This window comes from Emydura macquarii, unplaced genomic scaffold (assembly GCF_026122565.2).
Source record: "Emydura macquarii macquarii isolate MOO-44397 ecotype Brisbane River unplaced genomic scaffold, CSIRO-AGI_Emac_v2 contig_450, whole genome shotgun sequence".
NCBI classification, from domain to species: domain Eukaryota; kingdom Metazoa; phylum Chordata; order Testudines; family Chelidae; genus Emydura; species Emydura macquarii.
The window spans coordinates 15,633,811-15,660,436 of record NW_027130587.1 but is presented as its reverse complement, the minus strand read 5'-3'; the positions used below and the strand labels follow the sequence as shown (position 1 = coordinate 15,660,436).

General features: G+C 40.3%; 1 protein-coding gene and 1 long non-coding RNA gene across 3 annotated transcripts in view; one reads left to right on the top strand and one right to left on the bottom strand.

Moving 5' to 3' along the window:
- Positions 1-1,874: 1,874 nt before the first annotated feature.
- On the bottom strand, positions 1,875-2,679 carry LOC137146644 (uncharacterized). The gene is made up of 2 exons (XR_010918005.1): positions 2,247-2,679; positions 1,875-1,997 (listed from the first exon to the last, which is right to left on the bottom strand). It is a non-coding gene; the product is annotated as an uncharacterized lncRNA (long non-coding RNA).
- Positions 2,680-2,938: 259 nt separating this feature from the next.
- APPBP2 (amyloid beta precursor protein binding protein 2) overlaps positions 2,939-26,626 on the top strand; it is a 36,260-nt gene continuing 12,572 nt past the window's right edge. The window contains exons 1-6 of one of the 2 annotated variants that reach the window (XM_067538135.1): positions 2,939-3,349; positions 16,950-17,038; positions 19,659-19,810; positions 20,532-20,655; positions 24,371-24,539; positions 26,080-26,169. In XM_067538135.1, the coding sequence (XP_067394236.1) occupies positions 3,209-3,349; positions 16,950-17,038; positions 19,659-19,810; positions 20,532-20,655; positions 24,371-24,539; positions 26,080-26,169 (765 nt within the window). In that variant the 5' untranslated portion in view covers positions 2,939-3,208. Of the gene's footprint in view, positions 3,350-3,830; positions 4,039-16,949; positions 17,039-19,658; positions 19,811-20,531; positions 20,656-24,370; positions 24,540-26,079; positions 26,170-26,626 lie in introns of those variants that run through there. The other variant, XM_067538136.1, reaches the window with a different exon arrangement.

Below are 26,626 nucleotides of genomic sequence, written 5' to 3'. Positions count from 1 at the left end.
TAAAGTATTAGAAAACCTGCTTTATAGTGATAGATTAAAAAGATTAAAATGTATTTAGCTTAACAAACAGAAGGTTAAGGGATGACGTCATTACAGTCTATAAGTACCTACACAGGTGACATAGCTATAAGTGACATATCTATGCCAGAATAGTCTTCGCATTGTAGATATATCCAAAGATGTCTTCTGACTTTGGCAACTTGGGCATGCCTCATTGTTATTAATATAATAGGAGTTACAGATGTGCATCAAAGAGGTCATTGAATGGTACACATTCTGCTTATACATTCATAATATGGCTTAAAGTAGTAAATTATTTTTAGCAACCAGAAGGGCAGATGATTATTACAAAATAAAAGCAGATAAGCAGTGTATGTAAGCAACTTGCCTTGCAGAATAGTTACAGTGAATAAAGTGTCAGACAGTTTCTATAATTAAAGCCAGCTTAATGGAGAAAGCAGGAATATGTATCAGACATAATAAGACCAAGTGACAAATCTCAAACAACAGAATTCATAGAAATGGAGCAATAATGCATACTAATAAATTGAGCCCAGGAACACAAGTTCAAAGTCAAACTTAGATAACATTATTAGAAATAGCCACACTTCGACACTTTCCAGAGAGTTAAGAAATGTATATTGTACATTTCCCAAATTAAATCTTTCCCAACAGTGAGAAACACACAAGTACAGGAAATCCACAGCCAGCCTTTTTGATATTTTAATAACCGTTAATGTAAAATTTAAAACAGTAAAAAAAACAACTGACTCACTGTGTGATCTTTATTTTGGGGAAGTTCTATGGATTGTGTTATAAAGGAGGTCAGACTACATGATCAGTGCTCCCCTCTGGCCTTGAAATCTATGAAACTTGGGCAAGTCAAGTGCTTTCTCTCAATCTGTGACATGGACAGGATACCTCACAGAGATTTTGTGAGGTTTAATTAATGTTTAAATATTTTGAGAAGTTTATATAACAGACTATTAATAAAGTAATTATTAATAAAATAATAAGTATTATGAAACATTGTACCTGGCACTTTGTATAATTCTATTAAACCTTCATTGATTCATTCATTCTTAAAGGGACACTCATTCCTACCTGTGAGGATGTACCATTTTCCACTTTGCAGAATCACCAGCCAATAGCAGAAGCATGCCAGCCAATATTTTGAGAGACAACAAAAAGAGAGGAGAAGAGAAATAATGGTCACTGATAGTCTGTCAAGGGAAAAAAACCTACAAGGATAATATTCTCTCACAACCTGCATTTGAAAAACAAACAATTCTGACAGTGACGTCTACAAGACTATTGGAAATAGATTAAAACCCCCCATCCCTTGAAACTCGTTAGAAAGGACAAAGTAATATGTTGTTGGCAGTAATCCTACATGGGCCATGGCAAATTGGATTAAGCCTGGATCAAGGTTGAAACACCATTTCCAAACACAGTTTTAGATCTATCTTTTTATTGATCCATGTTTGCAATAAAAATGTTTATAATATAGAAGTCCCTAACTTAAAGTCATGGTTTAACTCAGGGCAACACACTTCATCCATTGAATGTGAGCCATACTAATTCACTGTAAAATTCCTACACTCTGCACATTTCTAAGAATATCTGCTGTGCATATTCTTTCTTTCTGCATTCTGCTTGGGCAGGGGACTGCTAATAGGCTTCTTTTTCAGATTAGACGATCCTAATATCCCTTGTGTTCCTACACTCTATGAACTGTGGCAGAGAACTAGCAGTTATCACAATTGTTAAACAGGTTGTAGGCCCTATAAGGAAGGGGAGTTAGAGAAAATAACTTGCAAACTACATGGTGAGAAGAATGGGACAGTGACTAAAGATAACAGAGACAAGGTGGGTGAGGTAATATCTTTTATTGGACCAACTTCTCTTGGTGAGAGAGAGACAAGCTTTTTTTTGAGCCACACAGAGCTCTTCTTCAGGATAGCATCATTTCCATGATCAGTCAGAGGGTTCATCCACTGAAGGAAAAAAAGGTATTTTTTACCCTGTTTTTTTTTTTTTTTAAAGCCAACACCTGATAACTTACACAATGTACTGTTCTAGTAAGGACAAGGCACTTGTAGTTTTAACACATTAGCAAGCTGAGGTAAAACTAAGCTCCTCCCTAGCGTTTACTTCAACCTACAAGAACTACAATACAAATAATATTGTCCACACTATAATTTTACTACGTATTAGCTAACACCTGGTTAAAAAAAACAACCCACCTTTTCTCTTAGTGAAGGGCACTGGGAGCCAGATTTTAGCTCATACCTGGAAAAAAAAGAAAATTACATTCCCAGGTTAGGAAGTTACTGAATATTCAGAGCCCAAAACAGCAGTTTTGCATTGATGGGATCTCCCCCAAGCCTTGTTTTCTTAGACTGCTCCTCCTTCCCACCAGGGCCAGAACCCAGTGCTCTTTGGACACTAACACAACATGAACAATGAAGAGAACTTAGAGCCCAGGGCAGATCAGTTGGTGGGAACAGCACCCGGGGCATTGCTGCCACCCACCCCAGGCGAATCATTCATAGCTTCTTTTCTCCATCTCCTGAGCCGGATTCTCTTCTCACTCACACCCGCCTGACTCAGCTGGGCTTTGTGGGGTCCACTGGCCCCACATCTCCGCCCCCCAACCTTTCCTCCCTCTCAGCTCCCTCTTCCCCGCCCCACCGAAACGCACCCTCTTTCCCCTCGCTGCCCCCCACTCCCCTCACACATCTCCTCCTCCTCCTGGCTCCCTTTCCCCACAGCGCCCAGCTGCGCTTTGCGTCACCGCCACATCTCCCTCCGCCTGCCCCCTTCACCTCTCCCGGGCGTCCCTCGGCCCGCCTTCCCTCCCCCTCACACCTTCCCCCGCTCTCTCCCATCCCATCTTCGGCACCTCCTCCTCCCCGACCTCCCTCCCACACCTCCTCCTCCTCCGCCCGCCCCCCGGGCCCCGGCTCAGCGACGGAGCAAATCCTCCCTCGGCCTCGGCTCCCCACCCCGCCGCGTGCGCGCACTCTGGCGCGGCGGCCGCGGGATCCTCGCCCTCCCCGGGGCGGAGAGCGGCCGGGGGCTGCTGGGCGGCGGTGGCGGGAGCCCCCCCCGCGGGTGCGGGGCGGGGAGGTGGAGCGGAGCGGAGCCGGGCGGACGGGCGGGGGGAGGTGGTGTGTGGCGGCGGCGGTAGCTCCGCACACCCAAGATGGCGGCGGTGGAGCTGGAGTGGGTGCCCGAGACGCTCTATAACACGGCGATCTCGGCCGTGGTGGATAGTTACGGGCGGGCCCGGCGCCGCGACATCCGCTCCCTGCCCGAGAACATCCAGTTCGACGTGTACTACAAGGTGAGGGACGGGGACGGAGGGGAGCCGGGCCGGGGGTAGATCCGCTCCCTGCCCCACGCCAGCGCGGGCGTGAGGGCCTCCGGGCAGCGGGCCCTGCTTGCCCCAGGGGCTGGCCGCAGGCCGGGGGACGAGAGCGGGGCGCTCGCGGCTGGGGCCGTGGGGGAGGGGAGGCGGCTGGGACCGAGGCTCAGTCAGGGCCCAGGGTTGCTGCGGCCGCTGCTGCTGCTGCTTCACCCCCCTCGCCCCTCCCGGCGCAGGGAGCCGCACAGGGTGGGGGAGAGCGAGCGAGGAGGTGCCGGTTGTGTGGGGAGCCCCGGCAGGAGGCGTTGATGGAGGGGATGACCCCAAATATTTTGTGGGGGAGGAGACTGGATTGCGGGGGAAGAGAAGCCCGGCGTGTGGGGGTAGGACAGGGGAGGCCGTGCCCCATTTTAAGAGGGGGGCAGTGGGGGGAGTCTTTCCTTTTGTGTGTCGGGAGGGAGGGAAGAGTAAGATGATGCCCAGGGTAGAAGGACCTGAATGGTCTCCACCTTCTCCGCGGAGCTAGTGGGGAGCCAGCCGCCAGGTTTAAAGGTTGGGAGCTTGCTTTAAAACCACTTAATTCATTGACCGTCCTCTTGTCATTTGGGATGATGATGTGGGGGACGCGAGCCACTCTTCTTCCCCTCAATCCAGAGTCCACATAAAAGGTACGTTCACTTCACTCGGTGGTGTCCACTCGATCAGCATTTCATGTCAGCCTGTTCAAAAGGAGTATCCTGCAAGGGAGCCGGAGGTCCTAGAGTCCTGTGGTAGGACCCGAGGTGGGGCATTACCTTTCCCCTCTCAAGTCAGGAAGCGTTTTAAAAAACTGAGTGTGTTCTAACTGCAGAATAAATGTTTTTTCAGAAATGTATTTGAGACCGAGATAATGGCCCTCACATTAGCATAAAGTAGCAGTATTCAGAGGTAAGGATTATCACTTGAGACAGGAAAATCTTTCCTACCAGAGGGAGACAAGACAGGCATGGAAATTGACATATGCTGGATATTATTCATCTGCCTTATGTATTGGGATAAGTGATATGGAAAAGTCTCTCACGCATACACTCCTAGATAGTTTGGTTGGAGAAGGTGTTTTGTGGTGAACTGTTAATTTAACATATTTTTGTGACTAATGTGGAGAAGTGCTTTGATTTTTTTTGTCTTTGTTTTTTAAACTGCCTATAGATGTAACCACTGATAAACAGAATTTGCTGGAGCTGTCTCGGTATTTTTTCACAAGCAGTGGGTATACTTCAATAATCACTAAAGATACACAAAGAACAGGGGCTTCAAAGGGTAGTGTTACTGAATTTTTTTGTTACATTCATTGCCTTTATTCCTGAATCCTTGAAACCTGATCTGTAGAAGAGATTAATAGATAATTGACTTCTTTTACTAAAACATTTTTTGTGTGTTCACATTGAATCTGATTTGCTTTGATTGTTCTTTTTATTGTTCATTATGGAACAATTAAATCTACCTGATTGATAAAGAGGCTTCTCTCTAGTCTCGCCTTTTTGCTCAGATACAGGAGTACGTTGCCCTGATTGCAAGCAGCTAAGTGAACATGCAAACCTTGTTCCAATGCTACCTGATCTCAGCAGTCATTTTCCTGTCACACCAATCGGGGAGCTTTGGTGCTAAAACACCAACTTGCATCCATTAAAAACATTTTTTTTTTTTTTTTTGCTAAAGAATATACCAAAAATCAAAACACAGAACCTCAGGAATCTGCAAAATGTGTGTAGCTTGCATTCTCTCTAAATAAAATTTTGATTTATATAATTTCTACATGTAAAGTAAATAAAACTACACGACCATGTTTATTGAATATCCTGCATTATAGTTTGCACTATTGTCATCGGTGTTTTTTACTTTGTGTCTTTGTTTGTCCTTAAGCCTTGTTTAAACATGGATGTGGCCTGAGGCTCTCACCATGGAGGGTCCCACACCCCGGCTGTCATGGGGCAGGGAGTGGATCTTCCTCAGGCTCCAATACTACAAGAAACCCTGCACGCATGCAGAGTCCCATTAATTTCAGTGGGGGTTCATGTAGATGCAGCAATCTATGTACATCGAGCTCCTTGTAGAATCAGGCCCTAGACTGTAAACTGTTTGGAGCAATGACTGTCTGTCTTTTTACTGAATGTCTCCTTGAGCACCCAGTACAATAGATCCTTGACTGGTGCTCCTAGGGAGGCACTATTGCAATACAAACTAATACTGTGGCTGAATCAGATTATGATAATTGGCCAGAAGCATGTCAGGAACCAAACCGTATCTTTCCAGGTTTTTTGGTAGCGGGTGTTTTTTGTTTTGTTTTAAATTGCCAAGACTTTCAAAAGTCTTTTTAGGTAGCGGGTGTTTTTTGTTTTGTTTTAAACTGCCAAGACTTTCAAAATATAGTGATTTTCATTCCCCAACTTGGGATAGTTTAAGGAGGCCTGATTTTCAGAGGGCAGATGCTCAGCTCCTTTTAAGATGTGTTAAGTAGGGCAACCAAAATTCACTAGTACTCTTACGGCTTGTCTACACTGTGCATTAGTCCTCACCAGTAAGGAGTAAATTCTAATGCACGTAAGCATATCATGCACTAACTGGCCTGTGTGGACTCTGCTGATGCATACTAAAAGTTCCTTAGTGTGTGTTAATACAATGTTGTTTGAAACAAGACTACATTAAAGTGCACTAAGGAACTTTTAATGCCTCTGCCACCATGTAGGCAAGCCCTTAGAAAACCTTGGCTGTGGTGTTCACTGTATTTACATAATTGTTGGTCCTGTGGAGTTAGGGCCTCAGTGAACTATTAACACTTTTTATACTCTTTGGTATATATTCTCTGCGTATAATTGAGAAAGTTGTCTGATTGATGAGCGTTAGCACTATTGACTTTCAGCTAGTCTGTAGTGGAAAATAAATGTGGGTAAATGGCATATACTTGCTTTCAGATTTTGGAGGAGAGAACCTCTTTCTAGCTGCAGATGTTTAAAGGGATATCTCACAGTTGTGATTGCAAATAAGGGTTAGTATGGTATGCAGGGGTTCCCCAAAATCCACTAAGTTTGTAACCATTTGTGTTTTATGAAAAACTTTACTACATTTTCTGCAAAAATAAGTGTGGTAACTCTGATCATATTCTGCCTTCATAAAGGTTATTAATATTAACTGATTGTGAGCCTACAAAGCTATAAATATATTCTATATAATGGTCAATATAACCACTTGCAAAACCATCATTAACTACACCATTTATAGCCTCCAAACTTCAAAGTTGTTCTTCTCTTCCTTAAAGCTCAAAGTCTCCCAGTCTGTTCACTTGAAATAAGAAATCATAGGTAGGAATAATGGTCAAAATAGAGAATTTATGTAAAGCCTCTACTGTGGCATTGAGAAGTGTCATATTTAATGGGTTGGGCCCTAGGATGGAAGGACTGCCTCTCTTCCTGCATAGTAGTATAGCAACACTTGAAATTAGCAGACACACTCAAACTGACAGCCCTCCTGTTGTAAAATGGAGGGAGGGAATTGCTGGCAGCATGTTTTCTGTGATGGTCCTCTGCTTTGGCACTTTACGCCTTTTGCCATCACCATAACGCCATCTTTCACCCAAATTTTCAATCTTGGTCTCATACCCTGAAAGTTATCAAATCTGAGGTTTATGTAGAACATGTATATTCTGTTAGGCTATTTAGGGAGTGGTGAGTTGAATCTGGTTGTGGGGTGTTGTTTGTGATGGATTTAAGTGTTTAATGGGCAACTTGTAATCGGAAGTGGACTATCTTGGGAAGTTACTGGGACGGCAAAGTCCTTTATATTAAAAATGTTTATCCTCCTACAGCATTGTTAATGAATTGTTGAGTTGTTTAAAAGCATGGATAGGCCCTCTTATTAAATGTAACTGCATTAGCAGTGCCAAATCAACATGCCTTTGTTAATGGAAATAGCACATATCTAACCGGCTAAAGGCAGTTTTGTGGGTCTATTATTTGGATTTTCAAAAAGTTTTTGAAAGTGTTTCTCAAGTGACTATCTGGGTTGGCCTTACAGATGGGTGACGTAGGTGACCACTCAGGGCATCATGGTCAGGGAGGTGCCATCTGAGTGTTGCAAGCTGGCAGGCCTGCGCTGGCCAGAGTGGGGGTGAGTGTAGGTGAGCCCAGGGCTGGAGTCCCTGGCCAGCTGGGTGGGATGCAAGTGATGTTGCCTGGAGCTGCCAGCTGGGTGGGGAGGCACAGGCAGCAGGGCTCACCCCAGCGGGCCAGCCTCTGGGTCCTCCCTCCCTTCAGGCACAGGTGGTGGTTGCACACCTGCTCAGTTCCTACTAAGTGTTCAAGAGGTTTATGGCCGGGAGAGCCCCTGGGCTCAGAAACTCCTCCCTGTGCAGCCTGGCCAGGCTCTGGGGCCAGGAGCTGGTTCTCGTGTCCTGCGCCCCATGCTTCTGTTCTCAGACTCAAAGAAAGGGAGCCAAAATACAAGTTCGCCCAGGACGTCATTTTCCCTAAGGCCGGCCCTGGTGATTATTAAGGAAAATCGTGGCCGAGCTGGGGCAGAATTCTAGTGTATATTTTAAAACTAGTTAAAGTGACACTATCAATATTTTTAAAAAAAGCACATTTCTGTTTGAAAAGCTTTAAAACTATTTTATTGCAAGTAATAACTGAGATTAAAGGAAAAAAAGTTTTTTTTCTTCTTTCAGTTTGTTTCCTCTGTGCACTTGCCAGCACTTTGTGCATATCCCAGTTTCATTGTTTCCCTTATATAATCAGTTATGTCCATTTCCCCTGTTTGTGGGGTCTTGCATGGGGCAACAGGGGAGAGAAAAACATTGATAAAAATATGCTCGTGAAACAGAAATAATTGATAGAGATATACAGCAGCAAGTAAAATACTTGAAACAACTTTCAACTGATTTTTAAAAAATTGTCTACATTTCAATCTGACCATGTTAATTTTGAGCAATAGACATTGTAGTTGCAGTAAGTAATGTTAATTTTGAGCAATAGACATTGTAGTTGCAGTAAGTAATGCTAAATGCTCTACTGACCCGAGGACACTGCTTGCTCACCCGCCCTGTCTCAGGGCCGGGACACTAGACTGCTAGACTCCTATCCAAAGCTAACGATCCCCTTGTAGGAAGGTGCAGTGGCCTTCCTCTGAGCCAGTGCCCAAAGACGGGCCACTACCGTGGGACCAGACTGGACCCCGTGCTACACGTGGTGGAGAATGCAGGCATACCCCACTGACGCAAAGGGGGACTGCCTGCGCCGAAGCTCTAGCGCAATTCGGACGCCGACCAGTCCGACGATGGAGGCCGCCACGCTCATCAAATGGTGGGCAGAAGCTCGACAGGAGCAGCAAGTGGCCCAGCTACGACAGCAGCAGCACCTGCTACAGACTTTGTGCACCCAGCAACAACAGCTACTCTGGGACCTGGGGGCCCAGCAGCTGGAGCTGCAGCAGCAGTTGATGCAGCAGCTGAGTGCCTGGCTGTGCCCATTCGCGGGGCCGGACGAACCCCGAGAGGGACCCTGGGGCCCGGGCCCATGCTTTGTCAGTGGCTCACCGGGGCACCTACGCCCTCCAGGTCCGACCTTGAATTGTACTTAAGGCATGGTATACGCCGGAGAGGGACGGGCCCGGGGGCCCTCTGGCCCAAAGACGACAATCACAGTCGGCCTGGCCAGGAGACGGGTCGAGGCCCTAGTCGACTCCGGGTGTGGGCAGACCCTCATCCTACGGGGACTGGTCCCCGAGGATGGGAAGACTCTGGGCAAAGTCGGTCTTCATTACATCCACGGGGACCTGCGGTTTTACCCTACCATGCCGGTCCCCCTGACCATAGGGCCACAGACCAATGTACTGTCCGTAGGACTGGCGCCCCGGCTGCCCTACCCGGTCATCCTCGGCTGGGGCTGGCCCGACTTGCAGGGGTCCTTCAGCGGGCAGGTAACGCGGAGGACCCTGAGGCAGGGGCCCATGGGGAAGGGACCACAGGAACCCCAGACCCACCGGAGGGCGAGGACCAGCAGGACCGCACCTCCGAACCGACCCCAGAAACGGAGGAACCAGGAGAAGGGACAGTCCTGATTGACAAGGACCTACTGCCTGCAGACGACCCCCTGGCTGACTTTTCCCAGGACCAGAGAGAGGACCCCACCCTTGCCCAGGCTTATGAACAGCTGTCAGCAGTAGACGGGGTCATAACCAACCCCCAATGAGACACCCAGTGGTCTCAATTTGAGCTACAGAGGGACCGGCTGTACTGCCTGGAGAGAGACCCACAGACGCAGAATCCCCACGCCCAGCTTGTGGTGCCCAGACAGCACCGTAAGGCCATCCTATGGTTGGCCCATGACATCCCGGCGGCAGGACACTTAGGCGTGGACAGGCCACAACCGCGGGGCCAGACCAGACCCCGTGCTACACCTAGCAAAGGGTGGGTTTGCTTCAGCAATGGAAAATCCTCTTCTGTAGCAAATGCTTGCTTTGGCATAGCCGCTGCTGTGGTACTTGTAGTGTAGACATATCCTTAGATTCTCCTTTCAAAATCCCCCTTTTAAAAATAGCAATTTGTTGAGCTAAATTGACTTATAAAAATCATTCTTTTGAAAACTTCTGATAAGATCCTTAATCTCAGAAACAACAGGGGATAGCATTAATTTGTTTCAACCCATCGGTACTTAAAACTATAAGATTCAGTAATTGCACTACAATAAAATTAATTTTTACTATGACAATAGCTATTTGGGGAAAAGCAAGGCCACTGTAATCACTTTGTCTAATAGAATTTTTACCTCAGAACTTTCAGTGTGTTTTTAAAAACAAATGGTAGGATCTGAGTTAGCTTAATCTAGAATTGCCATCATTCATGTTATAATTGTAGCTGAAGTATCATGTTCTCTTACTGTGTTTTCTGTTAATCCAGAAGAGGAACACACACAACTAATAAAAGCTGTTGTATCATGTCTAACTAATCAGTTCTTCGCTAGAGCAAAACAACATGAATAAACAGAAATTTGCTGAAACAGCACATGGCTTGCAATAGAATGTCAACTCTCTTTGCAACAGTATTTAATTATTCTTTGCATTGGTGATATTATCCTATGGTTGAGTTTGCTTGAAGTATGTGTGTGTGAGAGAGGACTTTCTTTGTTGATGAATTACAGTCTCGTAGAAAAGGTTTGTAACAAAAAATCTTGTTTGTTCCAGGGCTTGTGACACCTGGGTAGTTGAGTTAGGAAGGAAGGAAAGAGTTGATAAGCTATGAAAGCAACTGCAGCTATTCCTTCAGCTTGAGGGTTTCTGACTAAAGTAGTATAAACAAGACCGTAAATAAGCACTGTGTCTTACGGTGGAGGCAAAAAGCCTTAAGTTGGTAGGTTATGTTTGTAGCATTTTTGCTGTGAAAGTTCTGTGTGATTTCATGAAGACTTAATCAAACCATATGTTTGTGCGGTCTGATCTAGGCAAACCTCCTGTATGATACATAGGTCATGGAAGTGCCCTGAGTTATTTCCTGTTTGATCTAGGTATCTCTTTTAGAAAAACATTCAGTTCTTGATTTTAAAATATCCAGTGATGGAGTGTCTAATTTAAATTTGGATTGATCCGAAGAACCTTTTATTATAAGATACCTCTTCCCCATGTAGGTACCATGTAAATCAGCCCATAACCTTCTCTTTGATAAGCTAAATAGATTGAATTCCTTGAATCTCTTGCTATAATTTGTTTTCTCATCCTTTAATCATTCTTGTTGATCTTCTGTGAACCCCCTCCAACTTTTCAACATCCTTGAACTATGGTCACCAGAACAGGATCCATTATTTCAGTAATGATCTGTGCCAAATCCAGACCCAATATAACTTTTTTCCTCCTAAAGTAAAAATGTATTTGTAGCTATCCTTGTTTCCAGATTTCATTGACTTTATGCTTCTCAATTTTGTCTTATTTGTCAACATTATTTTAAAATGCTGTTAGAAAGGAGTAGAGGAAAATTATTTCAAAGGGACACATTAAACTTGACATCTAGCCTTTTAAGGAAAAAAATTAAGTATTTAAGTGATACACCTGTTCCAAATGTCTGTCCTGGTTTTTTAAAATCACATTTTCCTCTCTGTGAAAATGTTTCTCTCCCTTTCTTCTGTAAACACTTGCACAAATGGAGGAAACTGAGTATTCAAGGGAAAGAGTGAAACTGACTGCACACAAAGTGCTGTGAAATATACAAAGTAAATAAACTAGAAAAAATTGTCTAATCTCTAAATAATCCTAGCTGTTGCCTATAATAGGTTTCAAAAATCATTTAATAGCATGATTTTTTTATCGTGACATGAAAAACGTAAAGTACGTAAAGCAGTTTCTTTAAGAAGGTGATTTACATGTCAGATCTCCCAGCATCCGTGATGGTGGTCATGCTATCATGAATCTATGTTATAACATCTGCAGAAGAATATAATTTTATGATGTATCTCCTTTCTTCCTGAAGGGTCTCAAAGACGTTGCAGGCCTTTTATGAGAACCATCTAATCTTGCCAATTCTAAGGTAGAATTCAGCACATGTTTAACAGCATACAGCAGCACCAGTGGGTTTCAGGGGGTGGGAACTTCAAGATCCAACTGAAAGGTTAGGGGAGCGTTGAATAAACAAATTTAGACTACTAGCTAATTAGACTACTAATTACTAATTAGTAAACTTAGTGTAACAAGAAGCACCTCAGAATATTTAATAAGAACTAGAACTGATTAAAACTTTTTTTTATTGGGGATGAGAGGAATGAGAAACAACTCATCCTGGGTTTTGACCTCTAGTTTTTTTGGTTTTGGCTCACTGAAAGACTGCAATGTCATGAGCAAATGCGCATTAGTACCGTACCGTGGTATTTGTTCAGTATTGACTTGGGTCCTGATCCTGCAAAAATGTATATGTGTGAGTAGACCCATTGACTTGAATGAAACCACTAACATGCTTAAAATTGAGTATGTGAGTTTGCAAGATCATTGCCTTCTAGTGCCAACTGTATTGCCAACATAGAACTTGTCTATACAGAGAATTGCCCTGGTTTAACTCCAGGTGTGAATGTAAATCAGTTTAGTTAAAGTGGTGCAACCTCCTGAATGTCTTAAGCTAAACCAGTAAAAGCCACGATTGAACTAAGATAAGTGCCCACATGAGGGTTTGCAGTAGTTTAACTAAACTGATTTATTAAACCAGTGCAAGTTTGTTTGTAGAGAAGCCCTTACGTTAGCTTCTTGAGGTTTCATATTCAAATACTGACTGGTCAAGCCTGACTCTGTTTAACGTGAGTTTTGACAAGATCACAGCCTACCTTCCTACTACCAAGAAATGTTTTAAGTGTGGTTAGCTAGAAAGGTTTTAAGTTGGGCCTGCTCTACTTTTAAAATTAGATTGACCTAGCTACTGCCATTCACAAGGTGGATTATAGCAACAGAAAAACCCTTTCCATCTCTGTCAAAAGCATCTACGTTATGCTGCTATAGCGACATAGCTGCAGTGCCATAGCTGTGCCAGTTTAGTGCAGATAGTGTAGACAAGTCCTGTTGGATTTCCCTGGCCATTGTAAATGGGACCTGAATGAAGATTAGCATTCATTCTAAAGTTAGGTGGGGTATTTTGAAAATTCAGTAACTGTATACTAAATACACAGATTTCTATGGGAATTATTCTGTAATGCTGTAGTGTCAAGTTGTTTTTTCTCTGAAGGCAGGCTAGAAACTGTGTGGTGTATATCATTTTTGATAAGACAAATGCTTTGTTTAATGTTTTAGCAGCTCTCTCCCTTATTTTATTTACAGACAATAATCCCTTGTGCTCTTCACTGGAATTTTGGCACGTCTTGACAATATTAAAGATATGTCAAATTATTTCTAGAAATATAGCGCATTCCACTTTTTCAGGCTGACTTCATGTAATTTGATAGGATTGTGCTGCTTAACTTTCTTCTTAGTTTGTTTATAGGAAATAGCAGGGAATCCTCTATCAAGGAGTGTGTGTGTCGGTGTGTCTGTGGAAAGTGGTGCGTCTGTGATGTGTCTTTTTAAATTTCTGCAGTGACTTCTGAGGCAGAAAACCTGAGTAAATTGTTGAACATGAGTTTACATTTAAACACCAGATAACTTAAGCTTATGTCAGAAAAAGTATTTCTTAAAAGAAACAAATATTCTCAGAGGGTCAGACTTACAACAATGCTTGACAGTGGATATTTATTTCCCTTAAACTTGGCATTTGTTTAATAGAAACTAGCTTTGTGGCCATGAATTCTCAGTCTCTGTGTGGGTTCCAACAAAGAACAATTTCTTTTCTTCAGTCACATGCAGGTTAGAGAAGTCCCCTTTCCTTTTCTAAATCAAGCATCTGTTATCATGTGTTTGAAATTGCAGCTTTGACACCACCAAGTAAACTTAATCTGAATTACTTTCTTTAAATTTTTTGCCAGTATTTGCAGAAAATGGACGGGTAGTAAATATGCCAAACAGTCAGAATTTCTGTTTATTCCAGTGAAAATGAAAGTTTATCATGTGAGTGCCAGGAGCGCAAGTCTATACCACTGAAACAGGAAGAGTTCTGCAGGAATCACTTGTGGAAAAGCAAATATAAGTAACTTTTCCCAAGCCAAATTATACCTAATTTTAAAATCATAGTAAAAAACCTGTATAAACGTACTGACTAAAAACTGCACATACTTTACTCAGCCTGTAAGTCAAAATAGTAAGAGTGAAATTTTACAGTGAATATACAGTATAAAATTGTGTATGAGTATTTTATAAATATTTTTACAAAAATATTTTAATTACAGTTGATGTTTGGGAATGTACTGCCGGAGGTGGCTGTTTTGAGTTTGATGCTAGCAGTGTGGGAGTCCCAAGTTAAAGCTTTTTAAGCTGTTTTAATAATGGCTTGCCAAAAAAACAAGAAAAAACACTTGGATTTTTTTTTTTTAATGGAGCAATGTTTAAATATTGAAACTAAAGTGGATTTCTGATTGGTTTAACAATGTTAAAACAGCTTGGAAACTTTTTTAGTTTTTTCATTTGGCCTCATTATTTAGCAAGACATCTGCCTCCAGTGATATTTTTTAAATGCCTCTTGTGATTTATTATTTAATTACAGAAAATACACGTCAGAATCTTTGATATAAAGTTGTTACTTCATTGACTTTTAGATAACTAGGCTGAGGAAAATGGAATTACTTACTTTTATGCATTTTATTCTAAAGATACTTCTGAAACAACATTCTCCGTCTGACAATAGAGGAACATTTAGTAGTGCAATAAGAAACTTCCTTTCTTTGATGATCTTAAACTTTTGAAGTTCAGAAGAACTGCAATATGTATCTGAAGGGTAACATTACATGAAGCTTTACATGAGTTGACATATTTTTGCAACAAAATAGATGATTAAAAGGAAAATATGTGTTTGTGGCAATTGACATTATTAGGGCAGAGAGTTTTCAGGTTTGTTGAATTTATTTGTATATTTATTAAAATACCCAGACCTGCTGTTTTCTAGAATCAGCATTAAGTGCTGCTATACTTATATTTAAAATGAAATTTCTGTCCATTAAAGGAGTTTTGATACTATTTACATATATTACTAATAACTTAATTTTAAAAATAAAATGTAATCTTTACCATTTATGTTGCTTGCTTTCTGCTCTGCATTCAGCTTGTACCTTAAAAACAGAAGGATCAGTCTTGTTTTTATTAGGTTTCTGTTTGTAATGTATGAACAGAATAATGTGTCTGAGTACAAACATTGTAGGAAAAAAAATCCCAACAAACCTGTTTAAATATTATGTAATTTATATAAAAATGGAAAGCAAACACTTTGTTTCATTTAATAATAAAACTATTTTAGCCTAACTTCAATTTTGGACCAAAACAATCTGACAGTATCTTTTAACTAACTTTTTTTCCTCAGAACTAAGTGCATTGATGAGCACAGAAAAGTACATAATGTAGTAAACAAACCAACTTGGCCTATGCTCCACAAGAATCAGAGAATTGGCAAGCCATGACTAACTTTTTCCAACCATACAAAACTGTTAAAAGAAAAATGCTGATTTTCAGCTTCTAATATCTCTGACCTACAAATAGTGTAGATTAAATAATAAATCTAAAACTATGTTTTACAAATACTTTCTACAGGCTTTGAAGGAAAAACAGTCACATCATTTCAGCTTGAAAATGTAGTTGGATGGGGGAGTGCATAGAATGGCTACACACAGCAGTGTGCATGAGGGTGGCCAATCAGGAGCACAGCCCCCCCTCCAATTGGCAGGGGCACAAACTCCTCGGGGCTGGGGTGGGAGCTGATAGAGCCCTTAGCTGCTGCACTGGGTAGCCAGATCCCCTCCTCCTCCAGGAGCCAGCATTCCCTGAAGCTCATCCATCCCGCCCCTTTTTCTGCCTCCACCATTCAGCAGTTGAGGCAATAGGGAGCGACAATCCTCCTAACCAATAATAGTGGGGCAGTGAGCAGATCTGGAGGTGGGGCTGTGGCAGGCACCAAAGGGGTCAATCTCAGGGGGAGCACAGGTTCCTCAGTGTTGGGAGCATGGGGTTTCCTGCGGTGAGCATGAAGTGGGGGGAAGCACAGGTTCCCCAGTGGGGCCGTGGGGAGGGCAGTTAGCTCCTCTGGCCCCTGGGCTGTGGCTGTAGCACAGACTGTGCCCCTCCAAAAGGGGTCACATTTTTATTCCTATGCATGCCCCGCTCACTTTCATTTTGGTTTATAGTCCGTTTCAGCACTGAATGCAGTAGGGACACCTGAGTGGTCAATAGCTCTTCATGTGCCACCATGCATTTTATAGAATAGTTTTACAGTTAAGAATCAACAAAGCCCAATTCTGTTCAGCCTTTGAGATCTGATGCAATCGCAGTCTACGCTGGTATGGTTGGAAGTAGATGATCTGAACATCTTTTTATCATGGAGTGTCATGGGAATCAAAGGAATTTATGATCAGTTTTAAATAAACTTACTGATTTGTTGTCTGCTGCGTTAGTGTGTAAGCTTCTTTCGCATGGCATTTGAAAAGCAGTGGGCTTGGATTATAATTGATTTTGAGATTTGAAAGCTATTCTAATGCTAGCTAGATGGATCCCCCTTGTGGATCCACTGTAAGCATGAATGGTGCAATTGTGTGATCAACTGTATATATACTGCGTTCCCCAGTGAACTGATATCTTTGTGGTCAGAATTGATTCAATAAAGGAATGAGAGAGCAAGGACAATAAGATATATTAGACATTTTAGAACAGAGTGCTGGATAACTCTGTCGTGGCTTACCATCCACCTTATATTTTTCCTTGGGACTTTCCATCTGTTTTTCTACGGAATACTATAGTACAGTGATTAGCATGTTGTTGTGTGTTGGTAACTGAACTCTTTCTGTGATTATTTATCCTGCTTCTCCTTAGTCTGCTGTAGTTCACAGGTTATGTGGCAAGTAAAGATTTTAGAATGTTAATATTTTACTATTAATGTAAAATTTCTGTTAATACAATTTTTGTAGTAGATTTCATCATTTTAAAATATTCAATGTTTTGCTTCTTTCAGCTTTACCAGCAAGGTCGCTTATGCCAGTTGGGTAGTGAATTTTGTGAACTAGAAGTTTTTGCAAAGGTGTTACGAGCTTTAGATAAAAGGTAACTATCTTAGATGATTGCTCAATCACTTTTTCATTTTTAATGTCTTGCTTTAATCACACTTATTGGAATATATTACACAAAAAATGTTCTTCAAATATGCGTTTATGTATCTTTTCCATAACTACTTTCTAGTACACACACTCATCTATGACTCTCTGTATTTTGGGAGTTGAGTTTCTCAGGGATTCTAAAGAAAATCTGAGTTTCATCCTGGAAAGGTATTTCTCTACTTTTTCTAAAGCCAGAAATGGTCTAAATGTATACCTAGTGGTTGGGGTGGCAGGCAAGACTTTAAAGCTGTTATTACATTATTTTGCCTGGTTTCGGTTGTTGCCTTGTGCCAAGCTATAGAGGCAAAATTTCATGTATTGAAATAACTGACTTTCCAAGCAGTTTCTGAAATGGGCTAAGCCCTGTTGGGTGTTTTGAAACAACTGATTAATATATCTTGCAAGAAAACCGAATTTTAACCTTTCTGTTTCGAGACTCTTCCCTCTGTCGCCCCAGAACACGTTCAGCTTCCCCTCTTGCCCCCAAAAAAGAGACTGAATGGGTGGGTGTGTTGATAGATAAACACATGCACCCATACAGGGTGTTAAGGCTGTGTTTAAATACTTTAGGGAAAAAAGGGAAATGTTAATGATATAACAATATATGGTCAATATAGAATATGTTAATTAACATTGTTAATTCTGCATTATGATGTGTACCTATACATGTCAGGACAATGTAATTGTAATATCTTATTGTAAATGACCAAAAATACCAATAAATACAATCCTTTTCCCTCTTCCCCCCCCACCAAAAAAAATTGCTACTCCATTGTCTCTGTGTTGATATTCAGGACAGAGAGAAACTGACTGATCCCTGTTTTTATTTAATAGGTAAAAATGGAACATGATGCCTAGGGCAAATCACAGTTGGGGTTGTCACCTTCTTTTTATATTCCCTTTCAAATTATATTGCAGTGCTTCACAAAGCAGCAGAGGGTTCAGTAAAACTCACCATTTAGAAGATATAGGTAAAAATGTGGAAAAGTAAAAGCAGCATGTGAGACCAAACCAAGAAATCACAGTTACACTGGGAGTGCAATACAGACACATCCACGCGCACACATCATCTCTCACACCTTTAAAACTACTGTAATTTTATGGACTAGCTGGTTTTTAACACTATATACAATTTCTACAAGTGGAAAAAGTAAACTAACTTATGCCATACCTTGGAACTTAAACACGTCTGCGGTTTACCTGGGTGTTCAACTCTGATCCTTCACTCCTGGTCTTAAATCTGAAGAATGTGCCCCTCCCCTATAGTGTTGTGTTTAACTGATGATCAGTAGAACTCTACTCCAACTTCACAGAAGGGCATTTGAATTCAGGATCACGGTTTGTGTCATATCTCTTAGCTTTTAGGTAAATCGGTAAAACCATTAAAATCTTGGTAGCATTTGGTCCCCCATATGAATTCTCTGTTAGTTTTACTTAACTAAAATATACTAGACATTAATTGTGGGTGGCTTTGGCAACCCTCCAAAGTTATGCCTTAAACTCCATGGCTGCAGTTCTTAGTTCTCTTTTACCTCACAGAATATGCACTGAATTCAAAGGCTAAATGCATGTTCAGTTTCACCCTTTTTGAAAGACCTAAATCAGATCAGTAAGAATATAGCAAATGTATAAAAGGATCCATTCCTATATGCCCATGTAATTCCACCAGATGTGATCGTCTGTCAAACTAATAGGAAAAACTCTTCAAGCTGAGAACTCCATCTCTGACAGTCCCATTGTGTTAGGTTTGTAATTGGCCTCTCTAGGCTGCATTCTCCTCTGTACCCAGAATAAGCCCTGGCTTTTAAAAAAACATTCTCCTTATTGTACATTCCTAGTCTTAGGGCTGGTCTACACTTACCTGGAGATTCAGCGGCAGTCGACGGAAGTTACGCAAACTACGCAGAGTAGCTTGCATAACACGCTGACTGTTCTGCTTCCCTTCTGCGTGCTGTCTACACTGTGCTGTTCCCATCGACGCAGCGCTATGCATCTTTAGGGGGTGGTTTACCAGCGTCGACTTCCTGATCGATTGAGCGGGTCTACACTGATCCCTCAATCGATCCAGAAAGATAGATCTGGCAGCAGCGAATTTGCCGCCCTCAGTATAGACTCAGCCTTAGACTCTTAACCTCTTTTTACTATTGGTTTGTGCTCTGTTTTAATTCAGAACTTTGGAATCAGGGTTTCTAGTATGTTTCACATCTGTGAAATTGGCTTTTGGTTGAAATTCAGAATGATGGATCATTTCCTGTTTTCAAATCTGTTTTTAAATTTTGTTTGCTATTTTTAATGGCATGTGTGGATGGCTTCTGTTGAGAACATCCTACTCTATTTTGGGAACTGTATAAATCCACTTTGTAGTGTACAATGCAATAATTGTATACTACTGGATTTGAGGTAGATGGGTGTGGGCACTACCTTCAGGGCTTTTTAGATTTTTTTTTTTTTTTTTAGTATTTATGATTTACTAATCACACTTGAGTGTGTCGTACTAAAGAACCAACTGACTGGAATACTTAGGCTTTTTTAAAGTATTAAATAAATATTGTTTTCTTTCCTTTCAGACACTTGCTTCATCACTGTTTTCAGGCTCTGATGGATCATGGAGTAAAAGTTGCTTCTGTACTGGCCTATTCATTCAGTAGATGGTGCTCCTACATAGCAGAATCAGACTCTGATGTAAAAGACAAAGCAATCCAGATTGGTTTTGTTTTAGGTAACTGGTGATGAAATACAAGGCTATTTAACTATGATGCTTTATCTTAAATTAGACTTGCGTAAAAGGCATAAAAGAATTAAGTATTTTAGAACCTCTTTAGAAGATTACATTTGAATATGGGTTTGGAGTTTGAAATAGATCTAAAATATATTTTGGGGGGGAGGGGAGAGGAGAGAATATATTTGTTCCTGATCAGGTTCTGATTCAGTGGAGTTCTTTTTAAATAACACTCTGTTAACTACAGAGAAAGGATTAGAAATGTTGGCAGATATGATACACAATGTGAAGACTTATAAATTTAAAATATATTATTGACAGAAAACTGAGGGAGAGAAATATACCAATAAATCATATTTTGATTGAAGATGAATCTTCCCACATTTACATTTCATCCCCTTCAAACCAAGGACTGTTGCAAAATGGAGTCTTTTTTTAACCCAACAGAATCCACATAATATGAATGCAGTTTTATAGAACCTCATTTCTTTGTAAAGTTCTGTAGGAACATGTCACTGCAAGGTCATCCTGTCTCCAAATTATGGCAGCGCTGACTTCCTGTATCTTAATTTGGGCACAGTTTTCTTCCTGATTTCTCACTTTTAATCTGCAATAAAAGGACAGATTAATACAAATTTCACAAACAAGTCCAATTAAGAAAAATTCAGCTTTTACAATTATTCATTGGTGTCCAAAGGTTTGTTTGCTCTTGAATTCCTAGGAGGGTTCCTATCAGATGCTGGCTGGTATAGTGATGCTGAGAAAGTGTTCCTTTCCTGCCATCAGTTATGTATCCTTCACGATGAGATGCCTCACTGGTGTCGTGCAGTAGAATGTTGTGTAAGGTAAGCCTGGCCTTCAACTACTTTGAAAAATGTACAATGTAAAATGTACGTTGCATAAATTATTGTAAATTTTAGGTCCAGTTTATGTTGAAGAGTTCTGAAGGCATCCTATTGCAAGCTGTTTTTTGGGTCATTACAGCCCTGAGTTCTTTGATTCCAACCAGCTGTCCCACTGCCCCTTGTGGCAATATCCACCATGGGTTTCAAAAGTGATGGATAAATACATTGTCTGGATATTTCTGATAAATGGGCAACAGTGGAAAAACTAGCAATATAGACGTTAGATTTCTGAGTTAACGTTGCATCAGTTTATATTCTGAAGGTTCTTAAAGGAACAGACATTTTTGGTTCAATCTTTTGCTAACTCTTAATTGCTATAACTATTTCACTTTTGTCTGCTGATACTTTCTGGTGTCTAAATTTCCCAAAAAGGGGTGTGTGCGTTCACAGGTAATGTTTTATTTTTAAAGACTGTGTTTTGTCAAATAACATCTGACTGTTCTCCAGAAGCTGGTATGTATGCTAGACATCTAAAAAGGTCACATTTGAGGTACTCTCAAATGTCCTAAGGTGTCTTTTTCTAGTTCAGTACTTGATCTTCTAAAAACCCAGGCTTTTGGTAGGGATTTACACACACTCGCACACAGTTAGATCAAATTACAAACCCCAGGTTTGACTGAAGCCTCCAGATATTGGTTATTGCCTGTGGCGAGGCACTGGGCCAGATGAACTAACAGGAGTTGACTCACCACAGCATATCTGGTAACTCCAGATTTCAAGTTTTTTCTTGTCGTATAGTGGCTCTCAGAATCTGATGACATAGTTAGAACAGACACCTTTAATATATCTCATGCAAAACTCAATCTCCTGGCTCTTGCAGGGGATCTTCAGTAATCAAACTCTCTCTTACAAGATACTCTGGGTTATACTGTCTTAATTTTCCATCTCTTATTGATTGAATGTCAGATTGAGTTCATAGAATGGTGACCAAGTGGGAGATGCATCATCGTGGTCCTGGATTTTTTTTCAACCCTATTCTTGACAGAACTAGCTCCAGGATTTGATATCTTCAGACTTCTCTAAATTCTATAAGGCAAAATAATTTTCATTTAAAACGCATGGGGCACCCTTCCAATCCCAAACTGAAGTTTGGTTAAGTTGTAAGTTCTTGAAACAGAGTGGCTTGTGTACACACAACTTCTCAAAATTAGTTGACTTTACTATGTGTGCATCATATTCCTTAATTTATTATTTATGTTTAACTGAGCAAATATTCACATCTGATTAGGTTGCATAGCACATGTGGTAACAGCATTCTTACACTGGATCAACTGAAATCATTAGCCTGTAAGATTCCCATCTCATTTTTGGATAACTTTTTTTTAGAAAGCTTTTTATTTTTCCTTTAACTGGCTTTGTTCCTTGCTGATGTATAAGGTGACATTGCCAGATGGAGGGATTTGTTGCTGCAGTGTCCTTCCTGCAGCAGTCCGCTATTGACTATTCATCTAGTGTGCTGTCTCAGTGGTGCAAAATTGCATTTTCTTTCTCGTTGTAATAATTTATTATAGTTCATTGTTGCTTACAATAGGAAATGTATACATATATCTACATATATGCAGTGCAACATTATGATGATATTTTGAGGATCTGCCCAGTTTCCTTGCTAAATTCACCTGCCTTCACATGAAAGTTTCAATTAATTTTATCTGAACTTTGATTTTTCCTAAACTAAATATGTAAAATTTTTCTTACAGGTTAAATTAAATAAATATGTTTTTCTTTGCCTTTGTAATAGAGTAACTTAGTTTTAAAGAGCCCAAAGATCAATTTTTGTTGGTAAAAGAGACAGGTTGTAGAAGAACACAGCAAATAACTTCGTTTTAGCATGTATGGACCCTGAAGTTCTGATAGGGAGAGCTAGGTGATGTAAATGAATAGTTTCACAAATTTTGTGCAAACAATCAAGAGCTCCTTGAATTAAAGGTGCTACATGAGCATAGGAGGTTATTGTTAAATTAAGCAAAATTAATATGCATAATTTGTAGGAGTTCTGCTACATCTTCTGTTTTGAGTTTGGGCAAAGTTGAAGTACTCCAGCTAAATTGTCTCTAGCCTTTGTCATTCTGAAATAAGGTCTACCGTGGACTAGCACCCAAAATGAATTGGTTTTAATTCACATCTTTTGTTTTATTCGTGCAAATTTGTGTGTAGATCGGCACCTTATATGTGGGTTTTCCTGTTACACTTGGTGGTAAAAGTTGGGTAGTGTGCGGTGTGCTTACTTCAGATGGTTTGAATCGTTGTTATCTACTTGTTGCATGTCTTCCATTTTGCTGCTATATAGGTTTGTGGCCATCCTATTCCATGTGAAGGTTTTTGTACAGTCAGTATTCCTTATTCTGTCTCAGATATTTTATTCTTTGGCTTTGTTGTCATTTGTAAATATCTAGTGGTTAGCGGGAAAGTTGGTATCTATTTGTAAGGTTTGTTCTTTCTTTGTGGCAGTTCATATGGCTGGAATACGCCTGCCTTGTGCTTGGTCTCTGTTGTGAAAATTTGAAGTAGATTTCTTGGCCTAGAATTAGTGTTAAAATTTACCATAATGCATTTCAGTAGGGTGAATAGTTTTTATAGGGAGAAGCTGTGCTGGATGTCTGCATGGATAGGGTGCATTTGGCTGTATTACATTGCTATTGCAGGAGACATTACAGCAATAACTTTTTAAAATCCTTTATCTAATGGTCACAGGACTTTGGATATAGAGGAGGAGTAGGACCCAGCCAAAAGCATTATCCATCCTTTTCTTTTTCCTGTGTGGAGTATGAGAAAATCCACCATAAGCTTATAGGGTATGTGTACACTCCAATTAGACACCTGCGGCTGGCCCGTGCTGGCTGATTCAGGCTAAGGAGCTGTTTAATTACGGGGCAGATGTTTGAGCTCAGGCTGGAATTTGGAATCTGGGCCCTTGCAAGGTGAGAGTCCGAAAGCTTGAGCTGCAGCCTGTGCTTAAAGGCAGCAGTGTGCTATTGTGGGCACGTATGACATAGAGCTTAGATCAAATCAAACAACATTGTCATCCCTGCCTTTCCAAATAGGGAATTTACCTTTCAAATGACTATGGTTTCAAATGTGTGAGGGATGCGATGTAAGCCTCTTGTGGAATAACTCCCATGTGTGTGGTTGAGAGTTACAGTGCTGTTTAAAATAGGGATTGGATACATTTGGAGAGAGAATGGAGAGGTTTCGGCTGTGGAGAGGCAAAGAAAATAAGCAAATAGTTTTTTCTTTGACACAGAACTGTGGGTGTTCAAGATAGAGTTGTATCAGTGTAGGGCAGAATGGATTTTTATTAAGGTTACCTAGAAACCCCCCTCAAAAAAACAATTGTGGTTCAGGGTTGGAATGTTTTTAAAGTGTCTGAACTCTTTGTTGATATGTTAAGACATACAAACAGTAAAACATTTTTGTAAGAGTCAACAGAAAACATGGCATTACAGAGTACAACTGTTAGAACACTACTTAATATTTCTTCTGCACTACTAGATTCAAAGGAAGCATAATTTTGTGAGGTGACAATAGCCCAATCCCAGTATAATTTAGAATATCAGATTACAGATCTTTGATACTGCTATGCATTGAAGTCAATTATAGAAAGCTATTTAGAAATAGTATAGACTGTTCCAAGACCATTTTAATATGTTTTCCTCAGGTTGCTGCATGTTCGAAATGGCAACTGCAAATACCACTTGGGAGAAGAAACATTCAAACAAGCTCAGTCTTATATGGACAAACTTGCAAAACATGGTCAAAAAGCAAACAAAGCAGCACTTTATGGGGAGTTGTGTGCACTGCTCTTTGCAAAGAGCCACTATGATGAGGTAAGTGGTGTTTAACCAAGTCTGGCTTGGTTTTCTAACAAAGGCTCCTGAACAAACACGCGTGTGTGTCTGAAAGAGAGAGAGAATTAACAGAAAAATATTTTGTTTACTGAATTTTTTTTTTTTTTTTTGCTCTTTGAGATAGACCCTACATACTTTTGTTAAAACAGTTCTTGGTATGGTTGTGGGCATTGGTACATGATAGATTCTTTGGTAGTATACTTGATTTTTTTTTTTATCAGTTAACATATACCACAAGGGGACCACTGTTACTTTAGTTAGTAAAGTAAAATTCCCATTCCTTTTTATCGAAGCCTTGCCTGTACTACAGTTGGGCTGAAGAATCCAAAAGTACTGGTAACATACAGAAAACAATTAAAAAGTGGTTGCTCCAAATAATTAAAATCTGGCTTTAAGAAATACATAAACATGTAATGAAGAAACTTCATAAATACATATTTTTATATTGGAGGACATTTTACATTGTTTTTTTTCTGTTCCTCATTTTCTTAAAAGCTATTCTAGTATTTCTGTGTACCAGGTATATTATAGCCAAATCCACATTTGCCTGTAATTTCTTGAGGAACATCGTTCGCAATAATTACACTAATAACTGTATTGCACACAAAAAATTGCTGTGGTCTCATGGATGAGAATAGCTGAACAAGTTGAATATTTAATTGCAGCCATTTTGTGTGAATCTGATTTCAGTAAAACTATATTAAACTGGCTGCTTTTAGTTACTAAATATTTTAAACCTGACAATAAAATCCTAATCTTATGTGCATTGTAAACATGTTTTAACAAAAGAAACTTACCATTTTCCTCTTGCCTGAACAAGATAGTGATTTCTAAAGTTACTGAAGAATGTATAGTTGTACAGGGGTAGCCATGTTAGTCTGTTTTCAGCAAAACAACAAAAATTCTGTGGCACCTTAAAGACTAACAAATTTATTTGGGCATAAGCTTTCATGGGCAGAAACCTGCCCAAATAAATTTGTTAGTCTTTAAGGTGCCACAGAACTCTCACTGATTAACTGTATAATTAAAAATTAAATGAGGATTATCTAAGATTTTCAAGATGAAATATTAGAAAACACTTTTAAGAATTGATCTCTGAATAAATTTATCAAAGTATAATTAAGTAGAAACTTGTAGTTGGGCTTTCTAAGCAGAACCAAACGTATGGATTTGCTCTTTTTCCTTCTAAAAAGAGTGTCTATTTAGAGGACAAGGCCAAGAGACAATGTACAGGACTGTACAGTCTCCAAGAGGTCCTGAGTCCTATTCGTGACTCTGCCACTGACTCTTTATATGAATTCAAGGAAGTCATTTAATTCGTCTATTTTAGTTTTCCTGACTGTAAAACGAGAAAATATTCCAGAATTCAGGCTTAAGTAATAGCTTTAAAGCAATTTAATTCGTAAATCAAAAGGTGCTATAAAAGGCAATCGTTTTATTTTGAGGGTCAAGTTATATTTCCTTAATGTTTTCAACACAATTGAGTTCAAAGTTACGTTGATATCTTTTTATTTCACAGGCTTACAAGTGGTGTATAGAAGCTATGAAGGAGATCAAAGTTGGTTTGCCAGTAAAAGTAGTGGTGGATGTTTTAAGACAAGCTTCAAAGGTGAATTTAACATTTAGATTAGTAACTTAGTTACAAATGAGATCTATCAAGATAAATTTATATTAATTTAACATATTTTAAAGCATATAAAACACTTAAATAACCTGTTCCAGTGTAGTGGCTGGTATCTTGTTTGCCCAGTTACTTTGCCAACCTCTGTTTAGTTCTAAAACAAACTGTCTGAATTTTAGATTGGTGAAGACTTGGCATATTGTTTAAAATAATAAACTTTAATCTTTTTGCTCTGAAAAACTGAGTTATAGCTGTTCAATGAACAATATTATTATTTCCAGGCAGGTCTATGCATACACCTACTGTGTGGCATGCTGGGGTATAATTTATTCAGTAGTCCTTATGTGCACTGAAAGTTACCTAGTCAGCAGTTTAGCAGTGCACATCAGCAAGGTTCACGTGGACACTTATGGCACACTAGAGCACTGTAGATCTACACCCCATC